This window comes from Temnothorax longispinosus, chromosome 3 (assembly GCF_030848805.1).
Source record: "Temnothorax longispinosus isolate EJ_2023e chromosome 3, Tlon_JGU_v1, whole genome shotgun sequence".
NCBI lineage: Eukaryota > Metazoa > Arthropoda > Insecta > Hymenoptera > Formicidae > Temnothorax > Temnothorax longispinosus.
Genome location: NC_092360.1, coordinates 6428237 through 6444299, shown reverse-complemented (window position 1 = coordinate 6444299; position 16063 = coordinate 6428237). Strand labels below are relative to the sequence as shown.

General features: G+C 36.8%; 2 protein-coding genes across 10 annotated transcripts in view; one reads left to right on the top strand and one right to left on the bottom strand.

The window, feature by feature from the left end:
* The first annotated feature begins 706 nt into the window (after positions 1-706).
* On the top strand, positions 707-14429 carry LOC139810339 (clavesin-2). Of its 4 annotated transcripts, none has more exons than XM_071773793.1 (6): positions 707-998; positions 9440-9630; positions 10289-10493; positions 10900-11023; positions 11554-11766; positions 12183-14429. In XM_071773793.1, the coding sequence occupies exons 2-6, from the start codon at positions 9474-9476 to the stop codon at positions 12867-12869; spliced, it is 1386 nt and encodes a 461-aa protein (XP_071629894.1). In that variant the 5' UTR covers positions 707-998; positions 9440-9473; the 3' UTR covers positions 12870-14429. The 4 variants fall into 4 exon arrangements, with proteins under 4 accessions (XP_071629894.1, XP_071629893.1, XP_071629896.1 ...); XM_071773792.1 differs by having other exon boundaries at positions 707-1114; XM_071773795.1 differs by lacking the exon at positions 707-998 and adding an exon at positions 3090-4784.
* The window catches only part of LOC139810338 (fatty-acid amide hydrolase 2-B), a 23337-nt gene continuing 21621 nt past the window's right edge, over positions 14348-16063 (bottom strand). For all 6 annotated transcript variants that reach the window (XM_071773790.1, XM_071773787.1, XM_071773788.1 and 3 more), the window contains one exon: positions 14348-16049. In XM_071773790.1, the coding sequence (XP_071629891.1) occupies positions 15951-16049 (99 nt within the window). In that variant the 3' untranslated portion in view covers positions 14348-15950. The remainder of the gene's footprint in view (positions 16050-16063) is intronic.

The window sequence follows — 16063 nt, the reverse complement described above, 5'->3', positions numbered from 1 at the left end:
TTCGTTCTAGTCACGGCCCTGAACCACCACGGTCAATCTGTCATTATTCATCGAGCGGCGCGGCGGCTTTCAGTCGTGCCGACAGTGTCGCGTCCTCCGCATATTTCGAATCGGGCAATAATGCCGGGTGGGAGATTTTTAGCACGTGCGCAGTAGCGCGCGAACGCCACGTGACTCTCATTGTCAGTAGCGTGCGTATTCAACCAAACTCTCGGCGTTCTTGGGTCCGCCATTCCGTACTCTGGAAAAAGAACAGAATATAAAGCAATTAATATAAATGTCTCTAAATTGTCTCCAAACTGACTAAATAATTTACAGATGTTTCTAACAAAATTTATCAAATTGCTTCGCTTGTTGCGTCGTGGAGATAACAGCATTTAATTTGTTGCTGCGAGAGCAATAAAAAGATTACGGGAAATTACCCTAATATTTTACGACAAATAGTTACATAAATATACAATTGCAGAATTCTATAATTTATAATTGTTTTTATTTAATTTTATCTAAAAAACTTAGAAAGATTGCAAGAAGAAGGACGACAGAGAGAAAAGGTATGTTAGAACGTTAGAAGTAAGAAAAGAATTTAATGATTTTCGTTGGATCTGAACCCGACTAATCCGAGTCTGTCGCGACAGTCACGTGGTCCGCCAACCGGCGTGGTGGGGAACGATCGAGTGGTGGGAAAAATCCCTCTACTTGTCTTCGTGGCGGACGGCGGACGTTTCGAGCGGCGTTTTCTCGACGGTTGACGCGCGCACGTAGCGGTTGAATCGGCACGCGCGCAAATCCGCGGAACGCAACGCGGGAATTCCCGACGGCGATGCGCCGACAATAATCCGTCGGGCCGCGATTAATTCCCGCGACCGAACGCGCGACGTTCCCGATCGTGGTGTAATTCCCGGTTCATCGGTGCCTCTGACGATCCTCCAAAACCGTCCGCTCGTCCGCTGTGACGTGTAGTGCGAAGAGAGAGAGAAAGCCCTACGAAAGTTTCTCTCGTGAGTCTATGTAGCGTGTTAAGTTTCGTAGTGACTTTTGCAACGGTTTTTTTGTCATCGATATGATCTTAACGATTTTCTACAGCTACTTCTTCGAATAAATACGTATAAAAATCGTATGTATATAAATATAAATTTAATTAAATAAATAAATTTATATATATATATATATGTATATATAAACGCTCACTTGCTATAACGATATCTCAAAAATTGCTTTTTTTTAGTTGTTTGCAAAAGAATGGTGAGAGTTCAGATATATCTATATATATATTTTTATATTTATATTAAAATAAAAAATATCTGGTAAAATATGAAAAATGCATACATGTTTTATATCCATTGTATATATACATATATGTATAAAATATATCTGTATAAATATGTATGTATAAACGCATAAATTTTTGTATTTCGTCACACACTTTTGATTTCAGCATCAAGGTGTCATAATATTTCCGGTAAATATTTCAATGACTTTTTTTTTGGATGGTGATGGAGTCAGATCTTTATTAGTGGACATTCAAGGCTGTAATTTTTTACTCTGTCTGAATTGATCGTCTAGTAGTCATAGTAAAATTTGCACCAGTATTTGTCGAACAATTTTTATGATGTACGTAAAATTGTATTACATTGCAACGCGCGGTTGTGCATGTTGCAATCGGGTATAAAATTGGTGAAAGTTTACCACACAGAAATGTTCAACTACGGCTATAAAAATGGACAGCGAATCTAAGAAATGTATCGTGCAAGATTTGTAGGTGCATGTTAAAAGCGATACGCATAATACGAATTCGTTTCTTTCTTTTTCTATACGAAAACTTTTTACTTGGTACTTATTTGCATGTACTCGCTCTGGAAATATCGCGTGAAAGGTTCATCTTCTTTAGATATCTATATATCTCTTTCTTTGAATAGCCTTCTTTCTTTGAATAGCATTTCTTGGAACAGCCTTCCGTGTAATATACGTAATTCCGAGTCACTAAATGCTTTCAAGAGAATGCTATACGACTATTTGCTAAGAGCGAATTCATGAGTCCGTACATACACACGCGCGTACACAGGCACTAACACACGTATGCTGGCTTACACATTGATACTGCATAATACATAGGAGCGTCGATTTTTTGTTTTTAAATTACTTTGTGTTATTTTTGTATTTTTGTAGTTTTATATTTTCATTGCATTTTAATTTCTGCGCTTGAGAGGATCCTATCCTGGAGCGCGTATAATAAATAGCGAAACTATCTATCTATCTATCTTTTGATTACATTTTGCGACATTTTTAAAGACATAGTGTCACTCGTAGAGAAGCTAGGTACTCATGAAACATGCCTACGTGTACACAGTGAAAGAACAACTATAGAAGCGATGTAAACCGACGCGGAAATCGATCGGTCCCTATCATCGGCTTTAATGCCGGTTACGTGAGTAATATCGCCATTTTATCGGCGCTCATTTAGTGGAGACCATGAGCCCCCTTGGAATGATAACGCAGTTTGTGCAAAACGGGGCGCAGCGTATTAACGATAAAAACATTATTATAGCATTTTGAATGCCGTATCTCAAAAATAAAAAAAATAAATATTTTAAAGCTGTAATTTAGATGATGTTATATATTGTCTGATTTACTTCCATTTAGATCTGACAAATTTTAATGTATTTAATTCTTTTCAAAATTCTTGTATTAGATACGATAATCTTTATTTTAAACTTTACTCTATGTAATAATTTCTTCCTGTTCAATAAATATTTTAATAATTTTTATATTTGACGTTTTTTTCTCGTAGAAGAATTTTAGTGATCTTCTTAGAAATTGGAGTAATTTTATATATCTAATATTCTTTTCGTATTGATTATAACGTATATAATGCTTGTTTTTTACATTGTATAAAAAATATATCTAACCAGTTTATATTTAAAAAAAAATTTAGATTTTTTATTTATTTTACTTTTTAGTGTGCGGTAAATTTCCACGCATATTAATTTAAAGTAATCCGATATATTTAAAAATCTTGTTTTATTTTCTATTAAGAAAACTGCATAATCTATTTCTATATAGCTTTATGTTAAAAATATACGAAATTTCTGAAATAACCCAACTTAAAATTCTACGTCTAAAATGTTTCAAGTACGACTAATGGGTTGCGCAGATTAAATTATTATAGGATATTTTTTACGTGCTAATTATTAAACTTGTAACGAACGAACGGCAGACTCTCACTGCGCGAATGGAGGAAACAGACAACTTCTTATTACTACCATACGGCGTTTTTACCGTTATACATTACGCAACTTCTTCCTCGCACAGACGTGTGATATGCATGTACCTACTATTGCATCGTCACGCGTCGCACGAACGAATACGAAAGCGCGTTTCAGACAAAGCCGAAAGACTTCCGCACGGAGGAAGAACGTTTGCAAAATCGTTACAGAAACGTATCGGAAAATGGCTGCTGACTTTTTTTACGAGTATAGTTCTGTTGCGCTTACTTCGACTTACACAGTATCGGATTAACCGACAAGAGTTATCGGGAAGGTCACTGCGTATCTATATAATGTATGCATTCTTCAGTCTCGCTACGACGCTTGACATAATTGTACGCGGATTACGTTACTTTGTGCAAAAGAATGCGCGCGCGCGCGCATTCCCAAAAAATAATATTCTTAATAATAAATGATTCGATGATGCTGACAAGAAGAGTTTACAACCGGTGACTAGCATACGAGTTGATATACGGTTGAGTCATGCATACTTGAATACATATACTATACATATCGCTTGTCCATAGATAGACGCCAATGGAGTTTTATTCCTGGAAGCAACGCGAGAAACGTGCTTAATTTTTAATGCACCTCCTAATCCAAATCTACATTTTTACGTTATTTCAAAATTGAGCAACGGGGATGGCAGGCATTAATTTATTTTCAGGTATACGAATAGAAGTGTATGCAAAATTAAATATTTATGTACTTTGAGGTCGCTATATGCGGTAGCGTACCGCATCGCTTAACACATATAAACTAAGGTAAAGGTACCAATACCCGGACATGTACCTTATATCTGGACACCTTTATTATTTATAAGTATAACGCGCATTAAAATCAAAGATAAAAGTATTTTTTCTTGTAGTTTGAAACTTCAGTCATAATATCCAAACGTTTATTTCCTTAAATTTATATTTTTTTAAAGGTATCCAGACACAGGTACGTGTCCAGGTATTGGTACATTTACCTACTCTTAAGTGTTCTGGTATTGGTACCTTTACCTTCTTACGTACACGATTTATTCCTAAAACATTAAGAGAAACATGCTTAATTTTCAATACATCTAGCTGCTAAATCCAATTCCATAATTTTATGTTTGCAAATTCAAAATCTAGGGGGATAGTAGTCGTTAATTTATTTTCAAGTAAAAAAAATAGAAGCGCGCACAAAATTATGCTCTTGGCGTCGCGATGCTATATGTATGCCGCGTCGCTTGATATTAACTACGTGCACAGCTTACTTTTGAAGCAGCGCGAGAAACGTGCTTAATTTTTAATGCACCTTCTAATCCAATTACACAATTTTACATTTAAAACTATTTAAAGCTATTTCAAAACTGAGCAGGGGAGATGGTATAGCGTCGTTAATTTTGTTTTTAGGTATACAAATAGAAGTATGCGCGTAAAATCTTAATTTATATAAACTACACATCCTTGAAAATCTGTTAACACCATGGATTACGGTGCGATCGTTCAACTGTTAGCCGAGAATACAATTAAAGCCCGGTTAAAGCGCAAGGTATATATTTGTGCCGCTATAGCAAAGCGGTTTTAGATTTACGAGCTAATGCTTGCGTTACGCGGCGCTTTGCGTTAACGGCAATGTACTTTGCGTTCGTTCCTTATCTGCATCGCATTGTTCATATCGTCAGTATAAGTACATCGTGCAAAGGAATGGGCGCATCGAACAGTTGGCGAAAAGCTACATCAAGCTTCTGCGTTTCTGAAGCAATTGAGACGCGTGATTACTTTTTCACACGCTATTGCACAACAATATGAAGGTTTCACGATGGACATCTGGTAATTTTCTACGCGTCTGTAGATCAATCAGACGCTGCTAATGACATGTTTTGCAAATGCAGTATGCAAATTTTTATGCGCAATATTTTATGTACGACGTAGGTAGAACGTGCGTACGTTACTCGAAGTAAGAACTTACATGAATTATCTATATTCGATTTTTCATAAAAAGTCATCTGTCTTCAATATTTAATTATATATTTGAATTATGAATTATCAATTCCACTCTTATCTCATTGTTCATATATCAGTAATTATTTCAATAACACAGGCACACAAAAAATAAAAAGTGTCTTGGCCGAGACACTACACTAGTGTATTCCCATGTATTTTGACCCGCTGAATCCGAATCCGAAGTCAGAATTGTCAGATTGGCTCTCAGTTCCGAGCAAACCTAAAAAAAAAGTGTTCGTTTCGTGGAGTTTTGAACTTTTTTCGAGGTTTGCTCGGAACTGAGAGCCAATCTGACAACTCTGACTTCGGATTCGGATTCAGCGGGTCAAAATACATGGGAATACACTAGTGTAGTGTCTCGGCCAAGACACTTTTTATTTTTTGTGTGCCTGTGTAATTATAAAAGTCTTGTAACATAGAATTATATATATATGTATACATATAAATCATATATAAATTATTTTGAGTAAATATCTTTAAACACACGCACACATACACATATATACAGGATGTATAAACAGGACTTATGAGACAATCTTTAGGGGATGGTAGGTCTCACCAAAAGAATCAACGCAAGATCACCCGGACAATATTTCACACATAATCTTCCTTTAGTATTCCGTCTTTTGGAACTCAATTCAAAACGTTTTTTCTTCGCCAAAAAGCGGCCAGACTCTTGTGGGAAAATTTCACGAACTACTTAGCTACTAAATTTTAGAGATGCCAAAAGACAATCTTTCGATTCGCGATTCGAAGTATATACTTCGGCCACCCACTCACGTCACGTCGCGCGTCGCCCCGACGACGACGCGACGTTGCGCTCGTCGATAATCACGGCGCCAGCCACGAGCAACGCCATACTTCTCACGTAGTAGACTACGACCAAGTTTTTGGGAATCTCGACGACGAGATCACTATAACGGGGGTGTAAGGAGAACACGGAGCGGTGAGTCAGCGGCAAATCGGTAAACGGCTTCGGGCTTTCCTCTCTCTTTCGCTACCTGTCTCTCCCTCTCTCTTTTCGCCCCATTCGCGAGCTCTCTCTTTTCGTCCCGTATCTTTTTTCCTCTCTCGCACCGTATAATCCCGTTGTGGTTATTACCCCGCGCTCTCCGTCTCGTATTTCTCAACGCTCTGACACTTTCAAACGAACCGGCCGCCGCCGAACCGCCGTCGAAGTGACTCTTCATTGCGCGCACAGTTCGCTCGGACACGCAAGGTGCATCGTCGATTTCGTCTTCCACTCGTGTCCGCCACTTCCCGATTACAGCGAATTAGGAATTCTTCCTCCCCCTCTTCTGGGACTTACACACAAGAAAAGAACATCTGTATGTAAGTACGGTGTATTTTGCGTCTTTTCTTCCACGCCGATTTTTCCCGCTTTCGTCGAGGCTTCGTCTTTACGTAATTTTTCTAAACTCCTCGGAGCTAATTACTGTCTGTTTTTCTTCTTTCTTCGCCGCTTTTAATTTGCATGCCAGTGCACACCGGCCCTACCGTGTTTGCCGAGACAATAATTATCGGTTCGGTAAACTTCACCGAGACAGAAATAAATCTGACGTAATGGCATGAATTAGGCACGTTATGCAGTCCTGTTTTAGCTATAATATTGTTTTCCATATAGATTTCTATTTTATCTTCTCGATTAGGTATTTATTAATCGAATATATAATATAATTAACATAATTTATCGAAATAGCTCAGTTTTGTATATTTCCACGATATATCAAGAATTCGATCAGTGATCTAAAAAGACCCTATGATACGCAAGCAAGATCTATGATGACTTATGTTCTTTATTAGCTTACGCCTAAGTACCGTTTCTGAAACCGGCTCCGACTCGCCGAGCCGGTCAGGATAGGTATATCAACCGTTCTCAGTTTCATTCATCAACATTCGCGGGTTATCTTGGCTTTCATCCGTTCATTTACCGCGCTCATTAGCGTCAATAATAATCAAAATTATTTACTTTAGTTCAGTTTATTTTAACTAAAAATCAAATCTTCCACTCCAATTCTCATGAAGAAACACGAACCTTTTCAGCTTCATTTTCCGAGTCGAATGTCGGCCGCGGTCTCTACAAAATTTCGCGTTGACGAAAATCTGATTTTTGTCCTGACCCGAGGTGATCGATTCGACCGTGCCTCGGCGGGCTGGTCGTTTGGAAAGTGCAAGGGATCGCGAATCGATCGATCGTTCGCTCGCTCGTTGCAAGGTCGTGTGAAACTTTCGCGAAATAATTATCCGAACCGGTCGAAAGAACGCTCGCATGACGCGCTTCATGCAAGGACGGCTTCCTGTGAATCATCCTTGGGGCAATGCGCCGGGCCATCTCGTTGTTAACGTGAGGAAAAAGGCGAAACGCGAGAATGAAATCTTTTCGAATCCGAATGTCATCGCGTTTTTATTTATTTTATGCTATTCTCACCTGCGCCTAGTTGCTCTTCATATTTATCCTCCAGTTAATGAATGAATCGTGCAAGTTGATTGGATTATTTCGCGTTACCTCCCGGCATCGAGAAGCGCGCGAAATCGCGAATTATCGCTTTTTGAGCGAGGAACGTTCGCGAGATAAAAATCGCGCGTTATTTATTCAATGGGAGCGGCTCTTAGCTACATAGGCCACTTCGCGAATCAGCCATCGGACGTTACACACGTTCTCTTTGTTGCCCGATGTGTAGTCGAGCGACGCGCCACGTATGATTCAGAGCGCGTCGCGCTTTTGCCAGGCCCGGCGGACAGCACTGGCAAAGTTTCTCCTCGCGTGTCGCTTGTACGCGCGTTTGTTGTCTGTGTCTTGTTAATAATAAAAAATAAACGATAAAACCGTACCTGTTAAAGGTTAGAGGATGAAATTTAAACCAATACCCATGAGTTGGATTTATTTTTTTATTTTTAACCATGTGCGTCAAAATTTATTAGTTTGAAACAAAATAAGATTATTGGTTTAGTCCAATAGACCATTGATAAACTCTATTGGTTTAGTCAAATTAAAATTGTTTTAGTTAAATTAACTACATATTGAGTAGGAGCAGTGGCGACCTATGGAATAGTTGAAAATTACTCAAAATTGAGTTTAATTTAACCCTATATGAATTTAACAGTGTACCGTCCCGGTGAGATGTCACATAAATTCGGCAATTATTGGGTCTGTTTTCTATTGCTGAACTGGCTGCATTGGTTCAGGGTTTATCTTCTTTACTCAACCTTGGAAGGAAAAAGATAAACTCTAAACCAGTGCAGCCATTTCAGGGGGCCTATTTTATAACTCGTTATGCAGTATCGTTATCGTTATCGTTATGTTGTCGTTATGCAGCTTTTTTACCATACAGTAAACGTAAACCTACGCAACGACAACGTACTGCATATAACGAGTTACAGAATAGACCCCCAGTAATATAGAAAACAGATCCAATGAATTGGAAATAAAAACTGAACATCAGCGATTCCGTGATAAGTGTTTCCGCGCGCGTATTTTCTCAAGAAAATAATTTTTTTGTCTTTTTGACAATCGACCTCGTTTCGCCTTGAATTTATTTTCCTATTTAAGGTGATCCTAAAGCCGTGATCCTAACCGGTTTTTTTCTTAGCACTAATCTTTTAATTGGTTTTATAGAAATATCAAAATTCTTGTCTAGAATTAAAGTACGCATCAAATCTAGGTCATGGTGGTCGAATTTATATCGAAAACGAAAAAAAATTAATATTTTTTGTTATACGTGACGACCACCACATATAAATTCGACCACCATGACCTAGATTTTGATGCGTACTTTAATTCTAGACAAGAATTTTGCATTTCTATAAAGCCAATTAAAAGATTAGTGCTAAGAAAAAAACTGAAAAAAACCGCTTAGGATCACGGCTTTAGGATCACCTTAAGATTTCGATTAAATTAAATTCATTAAAATTAACATGAATATTAGCAAATTTATGTCGCAAGCGCAAGTCTATCATTTGTGAATTTTCGACATCAGATTTATCGTCAGAGATTTTGAACTGGAATACTGAATGCTTCGATTTTACAATATTTTCTCACTGTATGTTAAAGGGTATTTTTCCTCATTGATAAAGATTATTATTATTTATTATTATTATTATTATTATATTAGAAATCGCTATTGAGGAAATGTCATCGAGCATTTTAAAACGTTGAAAATTTGTGCGACGAGAAAATATTTTATTTGTGTAATGTTTCAGATCGTTGACGCGTGTCTCCGGAAAGGGGAGCAAAATGGCTGAGTATTGCGAATATATGTGGTGCGATCCCGCTCGTGGTCACAGCAGTTTGGCGCGTAGCATTTACGAAGAGGGAGGCAGGTTCGATAAACGTGATAAGAAGTTGGCCATTAAGACTGTCAGGTCTATACTTCGACAAATGCCGAATGTAGGTAAGATAAAATTGCAAGCCTATGACTGCCAATTTATATTACAACTGTAATGTAAAAACGTTTAATTGTGAGCATGTAATTTTAACGTTTAAAGAAATCTATCGGTTTGGCGTTAAAACTGCAGTTCTCGTGACAAGAATCTGACTTTGCAATCCTTCCTTCGAAGAAGTTACCCTTTTCTATTATTAAAACTTTCTCGCAAAGTGGATTTTTTGTTTTATTAATAATTTAAATTATTAAATACTAGCTGTTTTAGGCGGTCGTAAAAGCTCAGTTAGTCAATGAAACGATCGCGTAATTTCTCGAGATTGTACTTAAAAATGATCTTAAATACAAGATCTTAAATACCTACAAGTACCGTTCTGGGCGGCTCACAGCAATGAAATGAACATCAAGAGACAAAGAATGAAAATCCAATTATTCTATTGTCCAGTTAACTGTAACTGAAGATATCTATAGCCGCTTTTATAAAAAGTTGTTGATTCATTTAATTGCAAAAACGCGTAAAACAGACACTGCCAACAATTGAAAAAGAATATTAGTATGCTCGGCGCATGTCGCATACGCACTTCCGGGAATTAATTCGTATTCGAATTACTTCCGATCGCGAGTAGCATCACAATGACGATCAATGACGGTTTCCGTCTGCTGTTCCTAGACCTGGAGCATTGCACGGATGAGTATATCACGCGCTTCCTGCTAGCCCGGAAGTACCGCACCGAGCAGGCAGCGGCCCTGATAGCCGCTTATCAAGCACAAATAACGCATCGCCAGGATATCTTCGGTAATCTCACCGCCCGAGACCCGGCGTTGCAACGCGCGCTTCGCGCGGGCATACCGGGTGTCCTGCCTGCACGTGACAGGTACGAACAATAAATGTTCTTGCAGCCAAGCCAGGTTGTGTGACGGACGCACTGCTAATTTATTCTTATCCTTTCCGCCGCTATCGGCACGAGCCACGTACGCGTGCCGGAAAATGCGTGACTAACAAAGCTTCATTCTGCGCATAAATAACACGACATATTTTTTTTACGAACGCAAGCATACTCTTGATCGGGCTATTTTATATTTAAATGCTTCTGCTAATCTAGTTTTTTAGGAAGGGAACGAAAATCTTATTTTTCTTAATTGTTTAATAACGTAGATAAAACAAAAGTTTATTTGTAATACTTATTAGTTAATTATCTTGTAATTTTATTGTTTTATCGTAAATCAATATATGTTTTTATTAATTTTATTATTTTACGTTTTATCGTGGAATCAATATAGGAAAGGCAGATGCGTGCTGGTTATTTTAGCGTCGCAATGGGATCCCGTAGCCGTGCCCGCATTGTCCGTTCAACGAGCGATCTTCTTAGTTCTGGAAATACTTATTCAAGATCCTCGAAATCAGGTGCAACACTCGTCACATTTATTAGTAGACCGTTTATTCCATGAGATCAGCTATTAGCAAGTGGCTGCTTTCGTTATATTTTTAAAGGAACGACTTTTTATATAAAGAATTTACTTCATTTGAAAGCCATGGAGGTAACTTCTCTATCCTGGCATAGAGCTCCAAACCACGTAATCATAAAAATATAAATTCTTCATTAAAATATAAGTTCAGTACTATAAAATATTATAATACAAAAATAGTAATGACAATAGCGAGTAAGAAACAAGTTCAATATTATAAAATGCTATAATATAAAAATATAAGTTCGATGCTAATTTACGTCACTTGAATGCGTACATTTTTACATTAATATTTTCGAAGTTCAACGATAACTTTAACGAGGCCTTTTGAATTCAATCAACGGCAACTAGTGATTCATTCAGCTAAATCTAGACGACTGCAGTCTAGACTCGGCGTCCACTTCCACGCTGGCATTATTACACCCCGCCCGAACGCCATAACGATGACCTACGCTCCTTTTTTTCCAGCAATCCGGTTTCGTCGCCGTGGTGGACTGGAGCGGGTTCTCGTTACGGCAGGGCGGCGCACTGGGGGCAGCGGCTCTGCGAAACCTAATAGCTGCTCTACGTGGGCGATTTCCTGCCCGATTCAAGGCGATACACTTCCTCTCGGCGCCGCTCTACGTCCAAGCGACTCTGGCCCTGGTGAAGCCGTTTTTGGACGAGAAAACGCGGAATAAGGTGGGACATGCATAAGCGATGCATGAATAAAAATTTCTAAGATACGTTATATATAATTATAATCGTGCTTCGATGCACATGATGAAGGATAATTATAACTGTAAAATTGTATTGGCATTTATTGTAACAAAAATTTATTATATCCGCATGCAAGCGGATCAACTAGGCTCGGTTAATTTAGCTCCGATATGCTATCCAGTTTTTATCATACCTGGAAGAGATAATATATAGAATCGATTTCTGGTCGCTTGTGTGCAACGCGATCTGCGAGAAAAACATAGAGTAAAGGGGAATGTCCCGGTAAATCGGTACCTTCGGGAATATGCATAAATGGCTAAAAATTATTGTTTAGTATAGACTCGTTACAGCTAAACCGCGTCAAGCACAAAAAAACGTTATCGTTTCTCTCCTCGTAGATTTATCTACACGGCAACAATCTCAGCACGCTTCACGAACACCTGCCGACGGACATCCTGCCGGCGGAGCTCGGTGGAACGGGGCCAGCCTTCAACCCGGGATTGTGGGCCGAGCCGGTCATCCACTCGGCGATGAAGGAGGCCGAGCTCGCCGCCGCCAAAAAGGGAAAAGAGCGTCACATCGACGCGCAAGAACCGGCCAACCTTCGAGACGGATCGGAAACCGCAAACGGAAACCATCAGAGGAGCGATGGCCCGAACGTCTCGACGAACGCGGACAAAACATCCTTGAACAACTCCGATCACGATCTCGCGAAGCACTCCTCGACCGGGAGGGCGACGCAGATGGATGTAGAGCTAAATGTGATGAATAAGCGATCGAACAAACAGAAAGAGATGACGGGAGTTGCGACAAGAAACGGCGAGGACAGCGTTAAGGAACAATTACATGAACGAATCAGTAACGGAAACGTAGACGAGACGCGTCATCCCGAGGATGGAACGGATCAGTCCAGGGATACGAGTGACTTGGCATTCCTCGACGCGGACATCAACTTGAACGAGTTCGAGATCCTCAGCAGGTCATGCAGCAAGGACAACTCGTTAGACAATAGATTGGAAGGGAAGGCTCTTATCGCCGCCAGTAACAATGAAACGCCGTCGGAAGAAACGAATCTCATAACGTAATGTCGATCTCTGTAGATCTAAGTACTTGTAATGCTTGCTAGAAGGATAGAAATCTGTCTCTTCCTATTGGATTTTTTTTTATAAGCGATGCGAATCTGTGGATAAACGGCTCTAATAGTCTCGGGATATCGTAATTTTATCGACAATAGCAGATTTCCTTGTAGACTATTTCCTAAATGTAATTTAGTTCGGTGCTTTTTTGGTTGCGGATTTCTACTTTCTTGGAATGTATAAAACTAGAAAGTGAAATTTTTATATATTGATCCTAACACCATTAGAAATGAGTATTAAAAGCACACTGAAAAGTCCTCGAATATTTTTATCCTTAAACTGTACTTACAAAACGTGCAAAAATATTATTAAAGCTTACAAGAAAAGGCAAGACTGTTTTTGTTTTGCGATTCTAATATTATATATGTTTAGCTTAATTATGGCAATTGTTGAAACTGGGTACCTGTTTTACAAATTACATATATGTATAGGCAGCTCTTCCTAAACCGATCTAATTAGTAACAAAGAGGCTGCAATAGAAAGATAAGGGCTGTTCGTAGTATTTCATGATCATTCTTTACATATTTTAATACAAGAATCAGGTATGTTTTAGAATTTCTAACGGTTGAGTGGTCAAGTGCTTTTTTAAATTATATATATATAGTTATGAGAGTTGAAGAATGAATGAGCATGAGAGGTTTCATGAAACACATAAATGTCATATATATTTACGGATAGTGCAGTCTTATCGAGATAGTGTTTCATACCTAGTAGCAAAACAAATACATATTTTCGATACAATCTATATTTTTTTAAACGACTGTACATAGACGCTTTAAATAGTATCTATGAACTAAAATACATTTTTCTGAGGTTACAAATTCGACTGTATTTTAAACATACTGAAATTTGTTCTTCCAATGACTATTTATTTCATTAATAAATTCTTTTTTGCTTATCTGAGTTTTACATATACATTATATATGTAGGGGAACGAGGGGTAGCTCCGGACATTATTGAAATTCAAGTATACCGCGTATCTATAGCTATTGTTTAAACATTCTAATATGTCTTTCTGCGTATCTCGACATATGCAGAATGTTTAAACAATGTCCATAGATATATTTGGTATATTTGAAGACGGGGCTACCTCCCGTTCCCCTAATAAATTATGTAACATGAAGATGGTAAAATTTGTAGAACTCTAACAATAAGACGTGATTTATTATGCAGTGCATCTAAATATACGATGATTTTAACGCGATATGATATAATATTATATATTTAAATTAAAGTTATACTTTTTAAACGCGACAACTTATAATTTGCATTTCTTTCATTTATGTTATACTACTTGTAAAAGTATTTATTTAAGCTATAAAATTGTCTTGGTTTATGGAAATATCCATATTAAATAGTTTATTCAGCATGTCAGTAATGCTAAAAAAAAGAACACTGGATATAAAGAAGATATAATTGTGATGAAATAATGTAATAAAAGTTTATTTCTCTCAGTAGATAAAATATATATGTATAAATTCTCAACATCAATACATGTCTTAAATAACATCGAATGTCTTATCACATATTACCAGAAACCCTCTGCTACCATCTGATTTCGCATACATCACGTATGAAAATAGAAAATTCTACACAGAAGTCAGAGGTATATAAATACTGCAATCCAATATACAAATGCTTCAACATTGAATATGTATGCATACATTTTGTATCTACATACATTTTCCCTGTCATATAGACATTTAATGTCCCATTTTTTAAATTAAATTTTCCGTTATCCTCATGTAAGAGCGCGCGTATGTACATACATGTGACGATATTCTTATTTTATGTTGAATTAGGTAATATCCTCAGTACGATTAGCCATATTCATATCGCAACATTAATCATTAATTATTTCAAGGAATCGTAATAAGCATTTGATCACAAAATTGACACACTCTCTCTTGTTTAGATGTTATAATACCAATGTTTCCTTGGAATTTCATAAATGCAAGAGTCGCAACATAATCGTATCATATAAACTCACTATACATCAGGAAACTTACGGAATATCAAATATTGTATAAGAAATTTCATATTAAATGCATGTCGAGCATACATATGTGTATACATGTATATATTATACATATATATACACAAATATATACATATTTATCATAAACATATATTGACTGCGTTCCGATATTGACCGCAAGTACTGAAAATCTATAGTTTACTTAACGTACACTATAGATTTTCAGTACTGACAGTGAATATCGGAACGCAGCCATTATCAAATACATACATATCACATACATATGTTTATTATGTACACACATATCATATACATACAATGTATTTTGTTTAAATATATATACCGTTAATTTTAAAAATAACGTTATTAAAAAATTTTCGAATAAAAATTATTTTGTTCAAGATATATATAATGACTTATCTGTGTGATGATCTATATTTCTATATAATAAATAAAAATTTTTAATTTTTTATGTTTCTATTCAAAAAAATGAAACGACAGTTTTATTTTTTAAATAAAATAATATATATTTATTTTATAACAATTATGTAAGGTATTTTATAACAAATTTAGTAATGTGCAATAAAGTGTTATTTTTTTATCTTATTGTCATTTGTGTTTAAAACAAGTTAAAAAAAGTCAAAACTTTGTTTTCCAAAATAACTTTTATTCAAAAGCATTTTGTTATAACTCTATTATTTAAAAAAATATTTAAGTATATACGCTTAAATCAAACACACCATACGTACGTATATATATATATATATATAATATATGTATAAATATAATATGTATAATGTATATATATATATAATATGTATGTATATGTATATTTATATTATATGTATGTGTTATATGTATATATGTTTTATGTTATATTATATATACATTCATGTATAATTTGTACTTTACCTCGATAGTGTTTACATACAGCAAAATCTTTAATATAATGTAATACTTTGCAAGATAAGGATGGGAAGGTTCGGTAAGATGAGGCTTTACGTGTATGTCACTCGTTCATAGACTTATTGTCTATGACAACAGTATTGACGTCAAGCTACGATTGCCGGTGGTACCCATCCTCCGAAACCTCGTTCCAATTCTTCCGCAATAGCGAAAGTCAAATGATCTTGATAAAGTCCTGCTACGACCTACATGATTAAAA

Excerpts from the sequence above, each read along its gene's own strand:
- LOC139810339 (XM_071773793.1), top strand. The coding sequence starts at position 9,474 with ATGGCTGAGTATTGCGAATATATGTGGTGCGATCCCGCTCGTGGTCAC. Across the intron at positions 9,631-10,288 it reads TCGACAAATGCCGAATGTAG|ACCTGGAGCATTGCACGGAT; the intron begins GTAAGATAAAAT and ends TGCTGTTCCTAG. Across the intron at positions 10,494-10,899 it reads GTCCTGCCTGCACGTGACAG|GAAAGGCAGATGCGTGCTGG; the intron begins GTACGAACAATA and ends GAATCAATATAG.